Source organism: Acipenser ruthenus, chromosome 36, assembly GCF_902713425.1.
Source record: "Acipenser ruthenus chromosome 36, fAciRut3.2 maternal haplotype, whole genome shotgun sequence".
In the NCBI taxonomy this organism is placed as follows: Eukaryota; Metazoa; Chordata; class Actinopteri; order Acipenseriformes; family Acipenseridae; genus Acipenser; species Acipenser ruthenus.
In genome coordinates, this window is record NC_081224.1 from 2610292 (window position 1) to 2636239 (window position 25948).

The following is a 25948-nucleotide window of genomic DNA, read 5'->3' on the forward strand; positions in this document are numbered from 1 at the left end:
AATAGGCAAATGTGTGATTGTCTAATTTAATTGATGACATTAATAGGACGCACTTGCAATTCATTTAAAATAGTAAAGAGAAAAGGAACACACAGTCACACATGGTAAAATGCAGGAGACTTTTTAGAAGTTGTTTAAGATGCCTAATTAAAGCACAAAGTGGTCTGACATTTTCACACATGAGTGACTACTGTTTGCTGATTACTGACCGGAAATGTAAATTCTCACACCCTGAGGTTTTCATGCAGGTAGCTATATAAAGGATATAAATGACACATCTTGAGGAGTTCTAATATACACACCACTGCATACGACCCAGATATCCTACAAAGGAAGCTGATGCACGAAAAAAAAAAACTTCTGTACAGAACAGCATTCCTCTCCTTTCTTTAATATGATTTTGAGGGGGTACTGTAATTACCTTAATAGGGTATGGATCACACTTTGCAGCTAATTCAAAATAACATTTGTTTCAATTTTGAAAGGGTATTCGAACATGAAAACGCCACGTCCAGCATACAGGTTATATTACAGGGAAGTCACTGTTAAAAGTTAAAGCTGTGAATTACTCGTCAGCAGTCTCAACAAACAAAGCAGGAAGTTGGTACTAAGAACTAATAATTGAATAGAGGGAAGCACTGAAATGTTAGACGCTTGAGACTCTAAACAACATGCTCAGTGTTATTGCTGTACAAGTTACTACCTTGATAGACTCCAGATCGATGCTGCGCTATGAATTAGTGCAGCATTCAGAGCGGTAATGGGGTCTCACAGCCAGTCCATTTGAAACAGATAACTCAGCACACAGACCTCAGGAGTTCGAAACTAATTAAATTACGTTGTTTTCTTACAGATACTTTTGGGGCTAGGAGAGCACAGCCATGAGAGAGAGAGAGTGAGAGACAGACAGACAGACAGACCTCAATCATGACCTGCCTGCGTGCCATTCAGTCCTGGGCCTCTTTCAATACAAGCAGTGGCTGACAATGGTGCTGAACTGAGTTTGTTTAGTGATCACACTAATGTACAGTACATTGTGTTTGGGGGCTTGGCTTGATAACTCCTTTTGCTTGAGTAATTGAGTAACCCTTATAAAAGTTTACCACAGTAAAAGCATAGCAAAATATAATAAAGCACAGTGAAAGCATGGTAAAGCATCGGCAAGCATTGTAGAGCACAGACAGGTATAAAGCATATGAAAAAGCATGGCAAACCACGGTAAGCTATGGTAAACACATAGTACAACGCATGGGAAAACTGGAAATTCACCATGCTAATTTATCATGGTAAACTTTTAGAAGGGGAAACAACAGTCATAGCATTATACATTAACCCTCAGGTTCAGTACACCTGTCCTGTTCCATACTCAGTCTTCACACCTGCAGAAGTGTCTTCACAGCGCAAATTCCACTAACGCAAAACCATTCACCACCCCTGCACTCCACATTTCATTCCACAGCAGATCTGCAACCCTTGGGCAAATCTTTGGAATGTTCTTCTTGGTTCCAAACCTGCTCTGGGTTCAAAATCCGATGAATCCCCCCAGGTCACTGCAAGGCAATTATGCACACCAATACTCCAATACTGGTGCTTCTCTGTATAATCAACATATCCCAAAAACACCAAAATAGCATTCCTGGCACGTTACTGCCATACCCATTTCTTTAACAAACAGAGATGATAATCTGGAATGTGAAAGCAAATGCATGCTGTGTGTGGTCCAGTGGTTAAAGAAACGGGCTTGTAACCAGGACGTCCCCGGTTCAAATCCCACTTCAGCCATTGTGTGACCCTGAGCAAGTCACTTAACCTCCTTGTGCTCTGTCTTTTGGCTGAGATGCACTTGCAGTGACTCTGCAGCTGATGCATAGTTCACACACCCTAGTCTCTGTAAATCGCCTTGGGTAAAGGCGTCTGCTAAATAACAAATAATAATAATATATTTATGAATAAATAGTTTGTACAGGCAGCATCTGAGCTCCCTGAATTGCATTATTTACAGCAAAGCACTTCCTGCCAGCAAACTGCATAGGTGGTGTGATTAACCAAAAACAGTGTAATGGGATACTCTGCCTCTCTCTCTCTCTCAAAGACAAATGAAAAAAAACGGGGTACCTACACTCACAACAATCCCCATCCATAGCATTGAGGGTCCTATCTTCTCGGCTTCATGGCGTTTCGTTGCTTTGATCAGGTAAAAACTACGGAGCGTCCAGCCCTAACCACATTCAATCACCAGAGCTGAAGAGCGCTGCTCCAGGTCTTAAAGGGCCAGCGACAGTGCTCTTAACCCTGTGCTGTGTGCAGAACAGCAGAACTGCCACATCTTTAGGTCTGTCAGATGAAAGTGTTTCATAATGGAATCACCAATGTACAGCAGTGTGCACATGTATTAGAGCAGCCCATTGCTTCTGTAGTTTTGATTTGTTGTGCGTATGAAATCAAACCACTGGAACTGAAAATCTTGGAAGTGTCAAAATAGACAAATTAGCGATTGTCTCATTTAATTGATGACTGTAATAAGCCACATGTGCAATTAATTTAAAATAATAAGATCAAAGGAACACACAGCCACACATGTTAAAATACATGAGACTTTTTAGAAGTTGTTTAGCCTGATTAAAACCACAAAGTGGTCTAACATTTTCACACACGAGTGCCAATTGTTTCTATATCGCTGATTACTGAGCGGAAATTGAAATTCACACACTCAGAGGTTTTCATGCAGGCAGCTATATAAAGAATATAAATTACATATCTTGAGGTGTTCGAATGCATTTGCACCCTGCTGTACCTTTTACACAGTCTTTGGTTTTTACAGCACTGGTATTTCCAGCATGTGCCATCTGCTATCTGCTTATAAAACCTAAACCCAAACAACACAAACACAGAAAATCTAAGAAATGATGCGACTAGACAGCAAAGAGGTTGTCAACAATTTACAGGGGTGTGCTGAGAGAGTGATGCACACGACAGCAGAGCAGATACCAGTATTACTGCTTAGAAGCCCTTACGAAAGTTACTGTAGTAAGGCACAGCAAAGTGTAATAAAGCACAGTGAAAGCATGGTAAAACATAGGTGAGCATGGTAAAGAAAAGCGAGGTATAGACATGGTAAACTATGGTAAATGCATAGTATAACCATGGGAAAAGCAGGGTAAAATACTGTGCAAAAATACCAGGGCAAACTTTAATAAGGGCATTGACAACACAAGACCTAACAATAAGGTATAGTTAATTTAGTATGGTAAAAATAATAAGTGCTCTTTCTGTAATTAAGTACGTTTATTTACTGTATATTGCAACAGGCTGTCAAACGTAGCCATTTAAAGGACATGAAAAGAGGCATTTTCAACAGTCTTGAACTGCGCACACTGTGAGGGACACTGCACCTTTAAGCCCTGTCTGCCACCAGACCCCTAAACTGCTTCCCTCTCTCATTTCCTCACACATGGCCTGATCTCTGCTGCTAACTTCCTGCTTCGGAGTCACGCGGGCGGCTTCATTAAAGCGACAGTGCGCTACTGCTATTGCAATCCAATCCGACAGTTTCTGTTACCCAGATTATAACAGAGGAAGACTGTAAAAGAGTCAATGGCAAGATTAGATGCACAAAACAATGATTTTGAATGCAGCTGTGCAAAGCATGAGGTTATCTGGCCGTTCTGGCGTCAGATTGATTATTTCAGCGGAACTTTTTAGTCTCTGCCCAGTTTGCAGTGAACTTTTATTTACAGCGCAATCCTTACACGCTATTATGGGCCTTTAATAAACCAGCAAAACACCAGTGAATTCTACAACACAAGAACTTACTGTAACGATGGAGTGATACAGGTCAATACTTCTTAATCTCACTATCTTAACTAAGGCAACCATCTCGGTCCAGGTTTGTTAAGAGAAAACTCAATTTGTAGCTGTGAAACACGTTGTTTGTTTGACACGTGACCACAAAAACACAATATTTGTATACTGAACTTCTAGCGACACATTATTACATAAGAGGTAATGCATTTATCTAATTATTTAATAAGAAGCTGCTTCACTGTATGCCATTCCGGGAAGAGCTTTGTTTGTGTTTGTGTCCACAGTCATATTCGGTCTTCGTGAGCATTTTCAGCCTTCTTAAAGAACCAGTTGGTAATACCAGTTCCTAATGCTCTTTCCATTGCATCAAGAGGACTAATGAGTGAATCAGACAGGTGTGCATGAGATGGGAGTCATGTGACTTGGCTTGCCTATTAAAGCAGTGTGCACGTTCATCAGAACACCTCAAGATGTGTCATTTATATCCTTTATATACTTACCTGCATGAAAACCTCTGGCTGTGAGAATTTCAATTTCCGCTCAGTAATCAGCGATATAGAAACAACAGGCACTTGGGTGAAAATGTTAGAACACTTTGTGCCTTAGGCATCTTAAATAATTTCTAAGAACTCTCATGCATTTTACCATTTGTGTGTTCCTTTTCTCTTACTGTTTTTAATTAATTGTATGTGTGGTCTATTCAAGTCATCAATTAAATTAGAGTATGACTAATGTTCCTATTTTGACGATTTTCCCAAGATTTCCAGTTCCAGTGGTTTGATTTCATATGCACAACAAATCAAAACTACAGAAGCAATGGGGTGCTCTAATCTAATACACATGCACGCTGCTGTGTTCACATACACTAGGGCAGGGGTGCACAATTCCGGTCCTGGAGGGCCGGTGTCCCTCCTGGCTTTTGTTCCAACCTTGCCCTAAATTACTTAATTGGACCAATTATTACCAATTATTGGTCTAATTAAGTAATTTAGAACACAGTTGGAACAAAAGCCAGGAGGGATCCAGCCCTCCAGGACCGGAATTGTGCACCTCTGCACTAGGGTATTGCTAATGGGGGGGAGGTTAAAGGTTACACACTGGTGTACCATATGCACTTAAAAATTAGACATGATTCCAATCATAGGAGGCTTGGTGGTCCAGTGGTTAAAGAAAGGGGCTTGTTACCAGGAGGTTTCCCAGTTCAACCCCAGCTCAGCCACTGCCTCACTGTGTGGGACCCAGAGCAAGTCACTTCACCTCCTTGTGCTCCGTCCTGACACAGCAAAGCGTGCATGAGTAATGCACTCTCAACATGGACAGAGGCAGCCAAAGGAACACCTACAATCATGCTGTGGAAATACATTAGCTGAAATACCTGTCATATTTCACACCTGTAACGAGTCTCTCTATAAGTTAATGCGACGTGTGTGGGGTGTCTCTTCTTGTATGAGATGTCATAGCGTGCAGTTTGGGCGAGAGGACTGCAGAGCGAAGGTGAGCACTTCGAATACTCAAACTGTGTGAAATGACCTCCCTTCTACAGGAAGAGGCTCCCTACACCCCACGGATTAACTTACTATAAATCACGCACATGAAGACTGGACTCGGGACAATAAAACATTTTTATTTTTGTAAACTACTTATATCCCCCCACCTCCCCCGGTTTTGAAATGGTTCAGTCCAGAATCTACTGCCACAGTTAACGCGTGTAGACCGACAAGTGCTGTGTGGTGGTGAGAATGTTTATTAAAAACAAAGCCGGAGAAAGTTGCAATTTTTGGGGAATATTGGAATTGGGTGTGGTGTTGCACGGGATAACATCTGTACACAGGATAAGAGGTACTGGAGTTTTGTCTGCGCTGTGATTGGTTACAGGATATTCGTTCTGGGTCACTACAAAGCGCACACAATGCACAGTGCTACAGAGCAGGGTCTCAGAAGGGCTGCGTTTGATCTCGTCTTGCAGAGCCCTGGTCAGGCGTGGGAGTGAGAGCTGCACCCCGCACCCACTCACCCCGAAGGCACAGCCCATTGATCTCCCGGAGAAAAGAGAGCAGATTGGAGAGAGAGAGAGAGGGGAGCGCAGAGACAGAGGGGTTATTGTTTAGGATAGGCCTGCATCGGCATGCAGTTCAGCTGGGAGGGAAGAGGGCCAACACTCCCACAGAGACCCGCCAAGCTACCCCTGTGTCCTTGTGACAGGGAGATTTACTTTCACTTTTGGAAGGACTTCTTGTTTTTGTTTTCTCTCCCCCACATTAAAAAATACATCAACTAGGCATCTAATACAATATATATTTGAACCAAACTGGCATCAGGGAGATGCAGCTGTTATATATTACCTTGCATAACGCATGCATGAATCCATTTCCAGTAATTTGCATGCCAGCTTTGATGTTTTCCCCATGACTTTGCCATGGTTATACCATTTACCATAGTTTACCCTGCTTTACCATGTTTATTTAAGCTTTTCCCTGCTTCTCTGGGCGTTACAATGATTGCCTTTGCTTCACAGTGCTTTTGCTATGCTTTATTAGACTTATTTTACAATGGGACACTTTTATAAGGAATAGAGTATGGCAGTTATCCCTTGTATAACATCCTCCTCTATCACGCCAGCAGAATGAATGATACCAGACATCCCGCGGAACCTGTGACAGTCACAGTTTTCAGCCTTCACTTTCTGTCCCGATCAGAAACAGTAAAATTGTTCAAATCGTCCCAGTTTTACTCTTGTATTCAAAACAGCAGCAGTGTGCTAAGTTTTTCTCTCTGGAATTCTGGCAACCCAAAGCACAATGTATAGATTTCTCCTCTACTGTCCATACTGTGAGAAACACTGTAGTGTAGTATTTGTATTACTAGTGGACTGCACACCTTGTATAATACCATCAGTCACTGCGTGTGTGATTGATCCATGTTAAGTTTCCTATCTATATACCTACTTTACAACACACATGTGTTTTGGCAGGGCAACTTCTCGAACCCTGTGGAGTTCACAAAAACAGTTTTAACATTTCTTAAAAGGGCACATAAGGACCTTTTTATTTTATTGTGTTACATGTTCCCACGTGTTGCTACAACTGTTTTTACGTGAGGTGTGTGTATTCCTTACATTTTTTTTTTTAACATTTTGACCACTGTTTTACATTTCCCATCATCCTCCTGCTAACTGGTACATCCATTTCAGTTACATATGTGAGCAGGAGGAAGATGGGAAATGTAGTTCTGAGAAGTCCATGCGGGTACATGGGAAGCCATCTTGAGGCAGGGAATGCAATTTTAAAAAGTTTAAAAAAGTGGTCAAACTGTTAAAAAAAAAAATTTAAAAGCACATACACCTTACGTAAACAGTTGTAGCAACACATGGGAGCATGTACCACAATAGAAAGGTCCTCATGTACCCTTTAATATTAGTGATTGAAGAGGGTGTAACATGCAATGAGTTTATAACACGCATTTTAAAGGGTGGGAGCTACACTGCCAGTATTGCACTAGTGTATTCATTCTTCTCTCCCTCTCGTTGTGGGTCATTCCTCTCTGTGCCGCAGTGTATCAAATCATGAGCAGCTGAGCCCAGCTCTACACAAAGCAGCCTTTCATTCAGTTTCATTCAGTTCCACAGGCTTCTCGTTTCCAGCAGAGCCCTGCAAAGGGGACAGGGAGGGCTGTGAAAACATTCTCTTTATTCCTTCTGCTTTCAAAGTGATTGCACTTAACAAAATGCTTCCATAAACCCACTGGCTGCGTTTTGTCTCAAAATGTGCAGTTTTGAAAGAAACACATGTTGCGGCAAACGCGCGCTTTGATTTCAAAACATGCTCTACGGCTCTCCATTAGATTAACACGTCGAGTACCGAATTTTTGGCTAAAAACTGTTTTGAGGAGTCAAGTTAGACGTGCCCGTAATCAGAGCAGTGAAATATCACACCGGCTATGAAGCTCAACACACAGAAAATGGAGCTTCATCATCACTGTGGGGAGGCGTCATAAAAGCACCTGAAGGGCTATATTTGCAGAATTAACAGCTACATTTAGACTTAACCTTTGCAATTAACAAAACTGGGAGTAAGTTACCATTACAATATAGTTAAAAAGGTAAATAACAGGGAAATGAGGGCAATGGCACTTAATGGGTTAAAGATGGTTTTCAGTTGCCATGCTTTGCTGTCAGGAAACTCACAATCACGTTTTCAGATTGTGTGAATAGGGTATTCGTAGCTTCACACAGCAGTCTTTGTCAGTCTTTTTTTCTTTCGTTTGTAAAATGGTTTTCCAATTTCTACTGCTCTGACAAGGCAAGATAAAAGGTTCCGCTTCTGAGAAAAGAAGAAACTAAGGGGTTGGACTGCTAAAAAGACAAGTGCATCGTGATTCTAATGTAATCCTAGGGTTTGGAGCAACACTGATCTGCGCTGTAGCTTTAACTGTGGGGCCTCGCCTCGCCCTGCGGATACAGTGTGAGAAGCCTGGGGAATATGACAGGTGCATGAGGCAGCCCTGGCACATTGATCTGGCTTTCCTGCTGTGAGTGTACAGCTACATCCTTCTTATTGAATTACTGTGTTATTATTACAGGGCATTGATACAGGAAGGTGGGGGGGGGAGGCTAAGCTCTTCTACTCACAAGTGGCAGCTGCACTCTTCCCTGAGCCAGGGAGCAAAACTAAAACGAAGAACCGACTGTGGAGAAAGCCAGCGTTTGCACATCACAGCTAATGTAACAAACAGTGTCCGCTATTCAAATCGATTAGCGCAATTATCTTAACAGCATCGTTAACCTGCTCTCATAATTACATAATTACAGCGAAAGCCAGCCCTTCCACTCCTGGTCTTTGTTCCAACCCTGTTCTAAATTGTTTAATTGAACCCGTGAAACCTCCATGCAGACTCTGAAGTAGTTCATGATCTCATTTTATCTGTTGAACCCGGATTGGAATGGCCTCCAGGACCGTGATTGGACACCCCTGACCTACATGCGCCGCATGCATGAAAATGTAAATGTGACAGACAGACAGGACAAGTTCCTCCCCATACCCCCAGATTAACATCGCAGGTTTCGTCACATTTGGGTAAGGGGGCCCTCCACGTGCACGTTGGACCGCGGGACAGTCGCTCTGCACGGTACAGGACGGCCAGGCGGCTGCTGGGGGTGTTTCTGATTTAATGGGAGGGACAGCAGGCCCTCAAGTGAATGTCTTTGCTGAAGAGCAGCCTGCTTCATCTCTGCGGCACTGCTTGTGGACACACTGGCCCCTTTTACAGCCAGTCCTTTGTCACGGCCTTGTCTGCAATATAAAGCTCCCATTCACCCTCTCTCCAGCCCATTCCACAGCACCCAGTTAGGCTGCGATGCAGATGACAGTGTGTGGTTGCTATTACTGGAACCTCATTCTCAGACCAAAGCCCTTGTGTAATCTTTACTGTACAATACTATACAGTACAACACAGTGCAATACAATGTCAACAGAGCTCTTTTTTGGTAAAAGCATGGCAAAGTGTAATAAAGCACAGTGGAAGCACGGTAAAGCATAGATAAGCATCGTAAAGCCCAGAGAGGTATAATAAAGCATATTTTTAAAAGGCAAACAAATGCATATTATAACTACAGAAAAAGCATTGAGGGAAAAGTCCACTATTACACTTTTTTACAAGAGCAACCCTGTGCGCACACAATGCTTTCGTATGCTCTGATGGCATGCAACAGGAAATACTGACAGCAATTCTGTATCAGCCTGAAAAATGATTGCTTTAAGCTTTGTTCCAACAGCCTCTTCACTTGAAAGGCTATTATAATGCCTTAATTCTTCTGCTGCCATATCTCTCTGTGTCCCACTTATGCCAAACTATTGAAGTTTTCCTTTCATTCCTTTTTGCTCAATCTGTAATCTTTTTTTTCCCCCTCCGGTTATTTGAAAATCCATTCACCAGGAGCTTAGGACAGTGCTGGATCACAGTAATAAGAGTTTAGCAGCAGAGTACTGACAATAACCTGATCTACTGCATACTGTATAAAGGGCTGGGGATTATTATAAATATTTATACAGTACATACTACTTGCACAGCTATGGCTAAAAGTTTTGCATCACCTAGAATTTTAAGACTGAGGCTATATGAACATAATTGATATCTTCTATTTATCATGTAATCAAAGAAAAATTGCAAGAGTCTACCGGAACACTTCAGGCCAGAGCTGTAGATCTTTCTGAGATCTGAGCACAATCCAATTAGTGTGAGTGAACCTGCTGCTCAGTTAATCTGTGTTGAGATCTTAACCTCACCAAAATCCCAGAAGCAGCACTGATCTTTTGACACATACAGTTGTGTGCAAATTTATCAGAACACCTCAAGATGTGTCATTTATATGCTTCATATACCTGCCTGCATGAACACCTCTGGGGGTGAGAATTTACATTTCCGCTCAGTAATCAGTGATATAGAAGCAATAGGCACTTGTGTGTGAAAATGTTAGGCCACTTTTGTGCTTTAATTAGGCATCTTAATCTTCTAAAAAGTCTCCTGCATTTTACCATTTGTGGCTGTGTTCCTTTTCTCTTGCTATTTTAAATCAGTTGCATGTGTGGCCTATGAAAGTCATCAATTAAATTAATGAATGCACCTAATTTGACAATTTTCCAAGATTTTCAGTGAGAGTGGTTTGATTTCATGAAATCACAACTGCAGAAGCAACGTGGCGTTCTAATAAATGTGCACACTGCTGTGCTTTTTTTTTTATTACTACAATGTGGTCTGGATCGTCCTGCACCTCCTGTCCCCCCTCCCCAGGACAGACAATCAGTTCCATTCCTCCCCAGAAGGCAGAGTGCATTGTGGGTTAGAATGTTTAGTCAATGAGGTCACCCTTCTCCAGATTGTTTTGATTACCCCATGTGTCTGAGACACGCCCGTTCCCAGATCCCTCCTCAAATCTCTTTTCATCTCCTCGCCTCTGTGCTTCCCTGGTGTGTGCAAAGTCAGTGGCCATGAGGTTATTTTAATAAAGTTACTACCTCCCACTCCCTCAGCTTAACTGACAAGAAAGCATAGAGGACTCCTAATATGTGCAGACCAACACAGGAGTTAGGACTATGTTGATTTGACCATGATTTCAAACAGTCTGTATCAGTGTTCAGTATATGCCATCAAAACACTACTAAAAAGAAAGACAACTTAAAACATACAGTGCATTCAATATTCACAAAACGAACAGTCCAGAAACATTTCCCACTTAAGGAATCACCAAATACCATATTCCTTCGAAGACACAGCCCAAATTTCCCACCCTCAATTTGAGGAAAAAAATAAAACATCAAATAAATCTGCGTTTACAAAGACACAACCTCAGTTACACATATGGAGGCAGTTTGCGGCCGTCTGCTGTCACACAGAGCATTACAGTTTTGTGCTGCTTCTCATTTCCAGTCGTGATTACTCGCATCTGGTTTTTCTCCCAGTTTGTGAGCTGTGTTATAGCTTGGCACATTGAAACTACGAGAGTCTGATCAGCATTTCCGATCTGTCCAAGCTGGTACTGTTTGTTAGAAATGCTGACATTGTAAAAGCTTCTCTTTGAATTCCTCAGGACGCTAATGACGTTGAAAATGGCTGCCTGTATTTCTCAGCAGTCAGTCACGTTGCTGCTTGTGTACTCGGGTAGTCACATCTTTTGTTGGTGATTTTAATACACGCATCACTATACTGTACTCGAATTTAAGACGCAGGCTATTTTTGAGATGCAAAAAGTGGTTTAAAAGTGCATCTTAAATTCAAAGGAATATGGTAAACAACTATTTTCTACCTTTTTAAACATTCTTATCTTAATTTTTAGTTAGAACAAGCAGGTGTGTTGATTTCGAAAAACGAAAAGCCGTCCTTCCCCCACCTTTACAACGGAGTTATCAATGGCAATCACCTTCCGCAAAAATGGCACAACAATCATATTTTTTGTTATCCCTTACGTTCAAAACATTAAACTAAACAATCGCAAACTGAGGTAACAGCCTGAGGATATCACTGCATCCCTGCATACTTCTCTAATCTTTCTGAAGCCATGAGAACACATCCCAGGAATGCTCCCCTTAATCAGACACCTCCCCCCCCTTCTCCCTCTCTCTCTCTCTCTCTCTCTCTCTCTCTCTCTCTCTCTCTCTCTCTCTCTCTCTCTCTCTCTCTCTCTCTCCTCTCTCTCTCTCTCTCTCTCTCTCTCTCTCTCTCTCTCTCTCTCTCTCTCTCTCTCTCTCCTCTCTCTCTCTCCTCTCTCTCTCTCTCTCTCTCTCTCTCTCTCTCTCTCTCTCTCTCCCTCCTCTCCGGTCAGTTTATTTTCCTTTGTCACCTGACTCAGAGAGGTATGAAACTCTCGTCTCTTTACAAAAACACTGCTTCTCTTTACAAATACTCCCCTTTATCCTCAGATTCCTCCACTGAAACTGGGTGGTGTGCTTGTTAACACTGTTACATATCAACAGCAATGTTCGTTTAGTACAAATACTTACTTGGTTGCCAACTGCGTTCGGAGAGAAGAGAAAAAGCCCTTGACAAAGCAGGTCAAAATGCGTAACCAGTGACATAATGCACACCTGTAGGGCCGTGTCTTAGAACTGCAGCATTTATTCTGTTATTGTCATTATCAATGATTATCAATAAAGTAAAAATGATGCTGACAGCAAAAAATGATGTTTTGTTATGCAAGGCGGACACTAGCACCACACAGCAGATTTTAAGGTCAAGGCCCAGGTTAGTTGTTTCTGCCGGGAGGTGTCGGTATACTTCAGTGGGTGGATAGGAGATCTGGAGGTGTTTATACTGAAAAAATAAGGGTGGGGCCCCTTCACTATTTCCTTGTGTCTGTTCTTAAACTGGTCATAAGCCAATTTCAGTCAAGCAGGTCATTATGCTCATATCCCAGCCATCACCTTATGATAGATGGTTAAATATAGATCAGTACAAAGCTGCCAACGCATGATAGAATACATCTGTGGAAACCACGTCTTTGAACTTTGTACACTGTCATTTAATTTCCACTTGACATTTTGCACTTTCTATATAGTTCACCGAGCACATAATTCAAACCCCCGCTTATTTCTAATTATTCTCCACTCACTCACTCCAGTTGCCAGCGATTACACAGGAATTGTTTTCCAGGGAATTCCCAACAACAAGCCCTGGAATGGGGCCCCATGAGTGTGGGGGTGGGAGATGTAAACGGAGCGGGATAGAGAGAGGGAGAGCTGTGGGTAAAACGCAGCACAATACATTACTAGTTACGTGTCTGTTTTCTGTAATATACTGTATATCATAATCAACTTCACCCATTTGGTGCCACTGTTTTCGTTTGTACTTTAAATTCCCCTTTAACTATATTGTTATGATTTTGTTACGCGCAAGAGTTAAGTCTGAATGTAACAATGCTCTAAATACAGCCCTTCAGATGCTTTTATGATGCCTCAATATAAAATTAGAAACGGAATAATGATACATTTCTTTGTGTTTTCCTCCCCACAGTGACGATAAAGCTCCAGTTTTGATCTCCACAGCCGGCTTTAAATGTCACAGGTCTGATTAACTTGACTGCCCTCAAAATAGAAAGTATCAAATTACTTTTTTTTCAAAGAAACATTTATTGGTAATTACTGGATTAAAAGTCAATCATAAAATCGGAGTATTACTAAAGAAATTCTCTAGCCGGATACACACAGAAGTTTTCCTTCAAATTCAATTTTTGATTTTTTTTTCACTTCGCAGAACCAGAACAAAAAATTGGGGAAAGAAAAGGTATCCCTCAAATGACCTCATTTTTCTGAATATTACCATCAAACACTATTGTAAAAAAAATGAAAAAAGCTGTTGTGGAAAACCTCAAAAACCCACAAACATTTCAGTTCTCAGAAAGCTGTATTCAGTTGGTAATAAGAAGCAAGGAGATCTAAATAAAATGAAAATGTGGGTTGTGAGTTTTTTTGCTGGACACTGCAAAGTTAACGCTTTGAGAAGATGCTTCGTTGCAGTACTAATAAAGTTAACAGAGAGATCTCGATAGACGTGTAAAACGCTGAGAGAGACCTTTTGCCTAGAAGAACAAGACACTTCTTATGTTGTCTCGTTTTGAAAAGCTGATCTTTAACACCTTTCTATCAAGCTCATCTGACTGGCTTCTGATCTGTAGACGGGCTGCAGTGTGGTGGTGTGCTGGGATCAGTTTCGATTCTCAGTTATCTGCCATCGCAGATTCAAACACATTACAAGAACGTCATTCCTTCTCAAAGAAACCAGACTTCTCCTCTACAGACAGTGTACCAGATCTGCTTGTACGGTTTTCAGCAGGTCACACCGATTCAAGAACAAAAGGACCAGAATCTGTACGACGGAAATGTTATCAAATGTTTATCAAAACTGCAGGTTTTAATGTCAAGAGTTAAAAACTGGAATGTTTTTTTTTTCCCTTTAAATTTACTGACACCGTAGCAACTCTGAAGCTTAAAAATGAAACATCGGGGGGATTTATTGCAGATCATAACAACTCATTGCTTTCTTTCTATTGTCAACTAATCAAAAAGCCAGAACTGCTGCAGTTCTGTACTTTAAAAAACACGTGAATACAATACCAAAACCGGGCCAAAAACTGGTAACCTTAGTTTATATTTGGAGAAATTAACTTGTATTTTGACACATTCTTATATTTTCTTATATTTGTTCATGTGGATAGAATCTACTTTGCATCTTTTTTTTATTTCTTTTTAAAAGGAAAAAAAAACAGTTCAGTATGTTGTTCAGCATTAAGAGGTGTGATAAATATTGCAAGATGATATTGTTTAAAGATGGAACAAATTGCGTGTAAGAATGATCCAATACACAGGGAAAGAATAATTACAACAAGGCAATCGGCATGTACATTTCTACACACCCATTACATGTTAAATGTTTGTGCTTTAAAAGATTCCTTTAATAAGTATGATTGCTGTAAACTGAGCAGGTTTTAAAAACCAGCAAAAAACACCTTATTTTCACAGATATCCCCTTCAGTCGCTGCGTGCATAATTGTACCACGTTAAGTTTCTGATCTATATATATTTATTTTATAATGCATATATGTTTTTTTTTTATATAAGTTATGGCAGGACAGCTTCTCAAATTCCACAGAGTTCACGCAAACTGTTTAAAAATGTCTAAAAATGTAAATAAGAAATTGTGACCGAAGTAGGTCAGTGCTATCGACTTTAATTTTATCAGCTGCGCCTGCAAATTAAAAAAAATAACCCGAAGGCATCAAAGGAAGCGTCAAAGACCACAGTGGAGTTAGAAACGCCAGTTGAAAGAGATTTTCTTTTCCATTAGAGAGTGGTTTTAAATCTCTAAGCCTCAGCTACATCTAATTTTAGGGTCCTGGCACCACACTGCACCTCTGAGGGATATCTTGCAATCTTTCACACCACTGCAGGACTATTATAGCAATCCTGACTTCCAGAGGCATGACACGGAAGTCATTGCTGGAGGTTGCATGTCTTTCTTTCTTTCAGTGCAGTTGTTAGTAGATGCTGCTGGGAGTGGACCTCTAGTTTTCCCAAAAGGTTTTGTAATTGAATGTAAATCAGCCCCTCCAGCTGTTTTTTACAGAACTCTGTTCAGACTCAAGAGCAGATTTACCATTTATCAGATTTATCCGGATTATTCTGGCTCCTGGTCATTTCAATAATATATTATTGTTTGTTTATTTAGCAGACGCCTTTATCAAAGGCGACTTACAGAGGCGAGGGTGTGTGAACTATGCATCAGCTGCAGTCACTTACAATTACATCTCACCCAAAAGACAGAGCACAAGGAGGTTGAGTGACTTGCTCTGGGTCACACAATGAGTCAGTGGCTAAGGTGGGATTTGAACCGGGTACCTTCTGGTTACAAGCCCTTTTCTTTAACCACTGGACCACACAGCCTCTTGAACAAAGGGAGTTCTGAACCTCAGGACTGGGTGCAATAGCAGGGCTAGTGTGAGTCTCTAATCCTGCTCAAACTCCTTCTCCTGATCATTTCAATAATAATAGACTCCATTGAGGTGAGTTCTGAACCCCAGGATGGTGCAGTAGGGCTAGTGTGAGTACCCAGCCCTGCAATGAAAAAAGGTTTACTGTATCAAGTCTGTGTCTAATCTATCTCCAGGTACGTCTAATCAGGCAAACTGCTCTCTATCCACAACTAACAAACGTTCAACAGTGCTACATTCAGCGCAAAAAACAGAAGAAACTTTATAAATTAAATGGCAAATGTTTTGACTAGAAGTCTTTTTTCATGTTGAAAGGAGTTTTGATTCACAGAAATCATTTGAAGACATTGGAAAAGGCTTCTAGCCAAAACGTCTGTCATTTCTTTATTACTTATTTAAAAAAAAAACAAAAAAAAACTGAGTCCTCTTTCTCTGTGGAGGATTCAGAACACAGATTAAACACTGGGTCTACTTTACCAGGTTTTCCCCTAATAATTCATGATTCAGTGATCAGCGAGTCACACAGTCAGGGAAGCGCAGGTTCGCATCCTGGCTGTGCCAAGCCTCCAGTCTTGTCTGGTGATTCCACAGGGAGTGTTACTTTGGCTCAGGCACTCTCTTGGGTTAGGGAAGCAAAACCAGATGTACCTGTTTCTCCACATCGTGCTACAGCGGACTCTACTGACCGGGCGCCCAGAGAGCTCGGGCGGACACCAGCAGAGCTGGCATTTGTCCTTCAGTAGCTCGCTGACCTCCGCTCTGGAGTGCCTGGGTGCAGAAGAGGAAGCTGGCTTGGTCGTGGGATCGGAGGACGCACACTGAACCTTCAGTTCTCCTGAGCTGTGCGGGGAATTGTTGCGGTGAGGGAAAATAAAAGAATTGGACATTCTAAACTTGGGAGAAAATCACGGGTAAAATAATTGGGCACACTAAATTAAAAATAAATAAAATAAGATGATCTAAACAGTGGTGGATTTCCACACTGCGGTTACGCTTCTTAACTCTTGTGGTAATCTGGCTGTTATTATTATTATTATTATTATTTGTTTATTTAGCAGACGCCTTTATCAAAGGCGACTTACAGAGACTAGGGTGTGTGAACTATTCATCAGCTGCAGAGTCACTTACAACTACGTCTCACCCGAAAGACGGAGCACAAGGAGGTTAAGTGATTTGCTCAGGGTCACACAATGAGTCAGTGGCTGAGGGGGGATTTGAACCAGGGACCTCCTGGTTACAAGCCCTTTTCTTTAACCACTGGACCACTAAGCCTCCTATGATGGCTGTTGTCCTTTGGACACCCTTACTGACACTGGCATGTTTAGCACAGTTTGGCATAGTTTGCAATATTATTTACCATACCTCTCTGGGCTTTACAGTGCTCACCTACAGCATGCTTCACCGCGCTTTTGCTAAGCTTTATTACACTTTGCTATGCTTCTGACATTCCTTTTATTAGGGTACAGAATGGCCTGATTTGTTACAGGAAGCCTAACACTTCCAGTAAACGACTAACTAATCTTTCAGGAAACAAAACAAAAAAAGATAATAATTGTGCGTCATGCGCTTGCCTGAAGGGATCACCTGCGGTTTACTCTTTGAGGATTACTTGTTGCTAAAAATAACCGCTCGCCTCCTTCCCTCCCACACGGCAGGTGCCTGCTCTGTTGATCTGGTAAACACGTGACCTCATAGAACCCATCGCTATGGTGACACGGTCTCAGGTAACCTTAGTAACCTCTCTCTGTCTAATCAACACCTCTCACACAGACTGAGGCAGGCTGACACAAACATGGCGACTTCTTTCTTCTTATACACAATCCACACTGCAGGAGTTCATTTGTGCCGGATGGCACCGGATCCTAGATCCGGTACCTTTTTGTACGACAGGCGAGAATGAAACCGTTTTCAAAAGACGAACCGTATAATAACCGTACATACACAGCATGCTCCATGAACTGAATGATATATTTTAGTTTGCAACGTCTACGAAGAACATTGTTTTTCTTACACCTCAAAACGACAAGAAAACGAGCGTTCTTAACATCAACAGTGTCGTCTCTCCTGTGCATCAGATCTGTCGCTCCGCCGCTGGTGTTGTTCAAACCTGAAGATTAAGTTTAAACACAGCGAGGTCACGAAACCAACAAAGCAGAGGAGAGCTTGAAGCATATATGCTGTAAATCCAGGTCAGTACATCAGGTCTACAGACAGAATTGCTATCCCTCTTCCTCATTATAATCTCTGGTGCTTTTTAGTTTACAAATGAACCCCCTATCACAGCGCCTAACTAAGGAGCGACAAACACACGTTGCAACCGCGTGGCTGCATTTCGCAATTCTGTATTCAAATCACCACTTTATTTAGGATGTCTGAACCAACGACAGGGTTTTTTCACTTGCGAGAAGCGGAATACATCTCGATTCATGTGCAGAGGGAAGCACAGAATCTTGTCTTTTTTTTTAAAATGTTCCCAGTGTTTTAGATCATACTACTTCAGCTGGTAGGCTGTTCCATGCATTTATAACTCTGTGTAAATTGCAACTGCAATGCTATTGTGTTCAATTGCAAAACACGATTATGCTGCAGTGATTACAATTATAATTGCAGTTATACTAATAGTAGCATAAACAGCTACACACCCATTCACATGTTTACTCTCTTTATTCTAAATAACCAGACAGGTACAAATACAGAATTCTACTGTACAACAATCGTTTCAAACGATTATCGTTTCAAACTGATTAAAAGTGGTTGCAAATTATTATTATTATTATTTATTTCTTAGCCGACGCCCTTATCCAGGGCGACTTACAATTGTTACAAGATATCACATTATTTTTACATACAATTACCCTTTTATACAGCTGGGTTTTTACTGGAGCAATCTAGGTAAAGTACCTTGCTCAAGGGTACAGCAGCAGTGTCCCCTACCAGGGATTGAACCCACGACCCACAGGTCAAGAGTCCAGAGCCCTAACCACTACTCCACACTGCTGCCCAATACAAATACAAGAACAAGGATCGCTCAGTGTAAAACACAAAACAGAACTGCGAATGATTTAGCTTGGAAAGGTGTGTCCTTATACAGAGCTCATGATTAGCACTTCACATGTATTTGAAATTCAAGTGTCATTAACTTGCATCGCTGGTCTCTGATCAGGGGGTAGAACTTCTTACGTTCTTACTAAATGCAATTAGATTTGACTTGTTTAATCCATTAAGTACCAAATACAAGTTGTATTTATGTAATTTGATAGATTGCATTTAAACGTGACTAATTGCGGTTAACAAAACTAGAGTAAGTTATCATAACAATATAGTTAGAGAGAAAATTAAAACAGGTAGAGGCTGCCAGTTAAAAATGCTCCAAAAAATTACGAAGAAGCCTGTCCTCAAAGGAGAACGAAGGCACTGAATGGGTTAAGCTGCACCTAACGGGTCAAGCTAACAATGCCGCTGTGATTAGATGTTCCTGATAGGCTGTGCGTCACATTTATTAAATTCTGAAATTATGGCGAATCATGCCTACCTGAACCGTAACTGATCACAGAATACAAATAAGAATCTGTCCCTTTAAAACGGGACAGGATCAGGGGCCGACAGCTTTTAAACAATCAGACGTGTAACAAACTGCTAGAGCACTCTCCCCGCCAACTGTTTAGTGATTTTAACACAGAGAGGCGCTCCGAGTCACATAGTGATGTAGTTAACAGGGCTGTGCTGATACCCGTGCTCGTCGGCCGGTATTAAATAAACCCATTCTTAACGTGTTGATTTCCAAACTAGAAAAGAAAAGATGTCCTTCCCTCACCTTTACAACCGAGGATGGCAGTGAAAAATGGCAGCGCCCTGGACGAGAGGAAAATTGGCTTCCAACCTGCTTTTAAAACACTCGGTGCGGAAGTGAAGTGACATTGATTGGTGTCATGTTAACCCTTTGGCATTAACAAAAAAGGATTTTAAAAAGAGCAGAGAAAAAGACAGAAAGAAAAGACGGTCTGTCTGCAGTAGAGCAAAAGAGACCCTTACATTTTGGAAGAGAAAACACAGACCAGCCGGGACGTGGAGAAATTCTTTATTTCCTGAAGATATTTTTAGCCCTCATTGATCACAGACCAAACATGCTATTAAGAGACACACCCAGATACCACGGCTGGTTGTGGCCCCAACACAGTTTCACTGACTAAGAGTTAGCCAGCAAACCAGCTATTAAAGCTGCAGAGTGATAAAAACCGTGTTCAATTCAGGTCACAACTACAGAGACTAATGTTAATGACCTTCTTTCAATCTTTTGTTTTGTACTGGCATTAATTAATGACTTGTGCAGTTACCACTGAGCTAGTTTAAGTTTCAAGCCTCAAGCCTGAGGCATGGAGACTGAACTGCTCCCCTCCCTCACCCCCCTAAGAGAAAGGATGCTCCCTCCAGTCCAGGGCAGGCTTGAGGCATGGAGACTGAACTGCTCCCCTCCCTAACCCCCCTAAGAGAAAGGGTGCTCCCGCCAGTCCAGGGCAGGCTTGAGGCATGGAGACTGAACTGCTCCCTCCCTCACTGCCTAAGAGAAAGGGTGCTCCCTCCAGTCCAGGGCATATTCTAGAATAGCAATATTATTGATTTGAACTTTATAAGGCATACAGTGATTGAAAAACAGAACAGATTCCTGTGTTTGGAAGGGAGGGTTATGGGGGAAAACTCTCCATCTGTCTCAGCTCTCTCATGCAAATTGCCACAAATGAAGAGCATACTAGGTGATTGTGGTCAGTAATATATAGATACACGCAAGACAAGTTCAATACAGCGATGACGAACCAGAAAAACGGTTAACAGGGAGCGCTCAACATCCTGCTCCCCCCCCCCCCAGCCAGTCCCACAGATAACGCAGGCGGCAGGCAGGCAGACAGACGGGCACAGCGCAGCACAGATCTGTACAGTGCAGTGCTTTCAGCTCAGCAGCAACACAAGCAATCAAAGCTGTGCAGACACTGAAGGTCAGACACTGAACAACACAGATGAAAAAAGAGATAGACAGAGGGAGACGGAGAGAGAGAGAGAGAGAGAGAGAGAGAGAGAGAAACAGCTGCATATTTCAGAGCGCAATCAACACGTTTTTATTTTGTAAAAGGAAAGAAAAAAAACAATAATGTTTCACAACTATTATTATTTATTTCTTAGCAGACGCCCTTATCCAGGGAGACTTACAATTGTTACAAGATACCACATTATTTTTACACATAATTACCCATTTTATACAGTTTGATTTTTACTGGAGCAATCTAGGTAAAGTACCTTGCTCAAGGGTACAGCAGCAATGTCCCCCACCTGGGAATGAACCCACAACCCTCCAGTCAAGAGTCCAGAGCCCTAACCACTACTCCACAACTAGTACTAGTAACTAAAACTGGACCCTATTCACAACTGTAAAGACTGGTTTTTCAGCTTTTTTTTTAGGGTTAGAAGTTCAGTTCAACTAAAAACTTCTGAAAACACAAATCAGTCCTTAAAAAAAAAGGCCTTAAAGTTCTGTGGACACAGCTTTTGCTCTTAAAGGTTATCTCTTTTTTAAATATATATAAAGTCTCCACTGGTAAAATGTTGCTGTCCCAACCACACCAAACTTGCTATTTAAACCAAACTGAGCTTTCTATTCGTTTCTATTTTTAAATGACTGGTGTTGGTCTTCTGTTGCTGTTCTGGAGCCAGTAGGGGTAGAGGTTAAAATGGCTCTGGATTCCACTGGATTATGTCCTGTTACTGAGTGTTACACAGTGTTGCAATGAGGCTGGCCTCCCGCAATGAAGATGGAAACTCACACAGTGCAACAACATGACATCATTGATCATGTTACACCAGCACAGGGCTCACGTTTCACAGCAGTGTTGAAAACCACCTGTCTAATCTGCCCTGTGCGCCCTTACTGCTAATGAATGCTTTTAAAAAACATTATCTTCCCTCTTAAGGGCTTTATTGACATGACTGTCCCAACCTCCCATTTTACTGTGCCTACAATATTTGTATTGTTTTGTTTGTTTGGTTAAATGTTGCTTTAGGATACGGTAATATTCAGAAACAATAAGCAGTGACATTGTGTTTCCTGTGCTGTAGGTCACAAGGGCAGTGGAGTGAATTTGAACCGAGATGCACAAAGCGATTATGTACCAGGAAACGGCAGCAGCACCCCATGTGCTATTTATCTACAGCAGCGTGCACATTAATTAGAGCACCCCATTGCTTCTATGGTTCTGATTTGTGCATATGAAATCAAACCACTGCGATGTGCAATTGCTTTAAAACAGAAGGAGAAAAGAAACACGCAGCCACAAATGCTGACATGCAGGAGACTTTTTAGAAGTTGTTTGAAGCACAAAGTGGTCGAACATTTTCACACACAAGTGCCTGTTGTTTCTATATCGCTGATTACTGACTGAAAATTGAAATTGAGGTTTTCATGCAGGTAGTAAAGGATGTAACTAAATCTGCACACTACTGTATATAAATGCATACTATATTACCATCCCGATGCATAGATATACTAGGAATCCCTTCACACCGAACAAAGAAAACACAGCCCATCAAAACCCGTTCTTTACACTCCAGGCTCCAATGAATGAACACAGAGGCAGCCAGGTATAAATCAGATTCATTTATTTTATGAACAGCATCCTGCTTATTTAATGAGAAAGGATAATTGAATGGAAAGTCATATAGGTTTCTGGCGAAACCAGTTTAAACAGGTACAGTGCTGTGTTTAGTAAACATGGGGAGCCCCTGTAGCACAACAAAAAGCCACAGTGCTCTATGTTAACCTTGGCGTGTTTCATTCGATCTCTAAGGACAGTAATGCACGGTGTGTACTGTAGGGTGTCTCTTCTGGTTATCAGAGATGTCATCGCATGCAGTTTACTTATTATAAATCACAAACAATGAACTACTATTTGACTTTAGAACTACGATGTATGTTCTAGGCACAATACAAGATATACTGACAAATCCTTAAAAGTGGATTTTTCCGACGTGAATTAAAATGCAATCCCTCATTTGATATTTAGACACATTTTTTTTGACCACAAAACGTGGTGTCTGTAAAAATGAATTGTTATGATTTTTACATTTTTTATTTAGAATGTCCAATTATTTTTTCCCCACACAGCTGCTCAGGAGAACTGAAGGTTCAGCGGGCGTCCTCCAATCCCACGGCCGAGCCAGCTTCCTCTTCTGCACCCAGGAACTCGAGAGCCGATGTCAGCGAGCTACTGGCCTCCGGAGGACAAAGGCCAGCCCTGCAGATGTCCACTCTGAGCTCACTGGACGCCTGGCCAGCAGGGTCTGCTGTAGCACGATGAGGAGAAACTGTCCCTTCGGGTTCTGCAGCGCTTTCTCCAGATGTATGACTACCCTGCACACAGCCAGGACTCAAACCTGCCCCATATGACTACCCTGCACACAGCGTGGCCATGCCTTTACCAGGTGAGCCACTCGGGGACCCTGAAAATGAATTATTTCTGCCATAGGCAGCTTGTAGAAAGCATTGCATGTAACAGGTTATTATTGATTGTTATTGATACATATATATATCTATTAAATACAAATATTTAAATACAATGCACTAGAACAAAGGTTCAGTAAATTTGGCCTTGCAAAATGATCTTTTAATGTCACAGTCAATTATTTCCTTTTTTTTGGCATTTGATGCATTGATGGTTTTGTAACTGTATGTACAGATGTACGAATGATTTTGTTGTATAACAGAGTAAAAAAAAAAAAAAAAAGTTACACTGTATTGTAATGACCTTATCATTGTGCAATTGTATGACCCTTCAAACAAAAAACATAAATAAAAATAAATGAATCGATATCTAGACCATCAGACACCTCCAGCCACGTGATTTCAGGGCGACAAACTAAATATCTACCTTTGTGAGGCCCAGGGGTCAATACTATAGTAAAACGTATCACAAGCCAAACCAAGGCACTAGCAAAAACAACTGTCTCCTCGTGTAAGATCTTAGCGGTGCAAATTAACCCCGCGTGTCATTACAGCTGTTATAATAACAGCTCTCAAGAACAAGGGGGATTCATGCATTCACCTTCACTAATACCAGAGTGCAAGAAACGGCAAGCTGAGGCATTCTGAACCACACTGCAGTGCTCAAATGAATCCTATCTACACACAGATCTACAGCTGTGATTACTGTAAGCAATCCCACAAATACACACAACCATCCCTCACATAAACGCGTGCGCACAAGCACACACACACACACACACACACACACACACACACACACACACACACACACACACACACACACCCCCGTACAACGCATTCTGCAGTTTTCTGTTTTATACATTGTGTTTGGCTTTTCGGATGAGCAATTGAACTGTATTTCACATATTTTGCAAATGATCAGGAGCCAGGAGTTTGAGCTGGGTTAGAAACTCACACTAGCCCTGCTGCTGCTGCACCCAGTCCTGGGCTTCAGAACTCCCCTCAATGAAGTCTGTTATTGAAATGATCAGGCGCCAGGAGTTTGAGCTGGGTTAGAAACTCACAATAGCCCTACTGCTGCACCCAGTCCTAATAAGTAATAAGACACACTTGAGTTTGTTACTGTACCTCAACACTATGGCTAATCAAGCTAAACCAAGCTTTTGGTAAAATCTGGAATATTTAATATATTATATTATGCATATGCAGGATAACGTTTTATCAATGCATATATTATATTATGCATATGCAGGATAACGTTTTATCAATGCATATATTATGCATATGCAGGATAACGTTTTATCAATGCATAAATGCAGACGCAAGTGTTTTTTGTTTTTTTTGCATCTTGCTGTTGAATACTTTTTTTTTTTTTTTTTTTTTTTTTTAATGCATTGCTTATTACAGGACACAGGAGGCTGATTGAGTACACCTCTAATGGATAGAACTCCCAATAACTACAGAACATCCTAAGCAAGTTTCATCACTATTGGGATAACTAAAACAGGGGTGCTCAATTCTGGGATAATATAACAACATCATAATGGATTAATGGACCAGGGTGGAGGTTACATTGCTTCAAGACGGACTGCTGTCCACAAAGGATGAATCTGCTTTCGGGTTAACAGAAGCTCACATCAATATCTGTTGCCTAGACCTTCTGGGCTCCGAACCACAATCAAAAGCCTATTAAAATTCACCCTTGTTTTAGAGGAATGCATTAACTGGATTAGCGTAGCAAAGTGCAATCTGGAAGCTCGGGGAGGCAAACCTCCTTTTAATAAAAGGATCCGTCAACGAACCCCCGTGAAATCAGGGCTTAAATACTTAAGACTCCCGTTGCACAGCAGTTTGAGTCATTCCACGTTTAACTGCAAGTGTCACTGGACATACCTGGAGGGAGATAAGACACAGTCATGAACCACAGAGTTTACGCTAGCCCTGGAATCATCTGCAGGGTTAGAAACTCACACTAGACCTGCTGCACCCAGTCCTGAGGTTCAGAACTCCCCTCAATAAAGTCTATTATTGAGATGATCAAGAGTCAGGAGTCTGAGCAGGGTTAGAAACTCACACTAGCCCTGCTGCACCTAGTCCTGGGGTTCAGAACTCCCCTCAATAAAGTCTATTATTGAGATGATCAGGAGCCAGGAGTCTGAGCAGGGTTAGAAACTCACACTAGCCCTGCTGCTTCACCCAGTCCTGGGGTTCAGAACTCCCCTCAATAAAGTCTATTATTGAAATGATCAGGAGCCAGATGTCTGAGCAGGGTTAGAAACTCACACTAGCCCTGCTGCTTCACCCAGTCCTGGGGTTCAGAACTCCCCTCAATAAAGTCTATTATTGAAATGATCAGGAGCCAGATGTCTGAGCAGGGTTAGAAATTTGGGGGTGGGTTGGGCTCTTGTGGTTTAAATGTAATTTCAGAACCTTTTGCCAACAGCAGAAATAAAGAAAGAACGTTTCTAAGCATAAACACTAAGGACAGCTGCTAGCAATCTGTTCTTACTCATCTCTACATCTTCCACCAAAACATTCTGCTCGACCGGCCCTTCTGATTGGACAGAGACACTGCAGCTCGATTGCCAATTGGCTGATGCTTTAAAGGAATCAGAGGGAGGAGGGCAGCAGGGCAGACTGTCCCTGAGGGAGAGCAGCGAGGCTCAGCCCTGTTCTTCAGC

The 25948-nt window shown here is 41.7% G+C and overlaps 1 protein-coding gene across 2 annotated transcripts in view; it reads right to left on the bottom strand.

Moving 5' to 3' along the window:
- Positions 1–25948, bottom strand: part of LOC117402021 (serine/threonine-protein kinase N1) — a 69192-nt gene that overhangs the window by 35007 nt on the left and 8237 nt on the right. The window contains exon 1 of one of the 2 annotated variants that reach the window (XM_059007849.1): positions 2120–2152. The exons of the other annotated variant lie outside the window; for it this stretch is intronic. Coding sequence (XP_058863832.1) covers positions 2120–2146 — 27 coding nt within the window. The 5' untranslated portion in view covers positions 2147–2152. Of the gene's footprint in view, positions 1–2119; positions 2153–25948 lie in introns of those variants that run through there. 2 annotated transcript variants of the gene reach the window in all.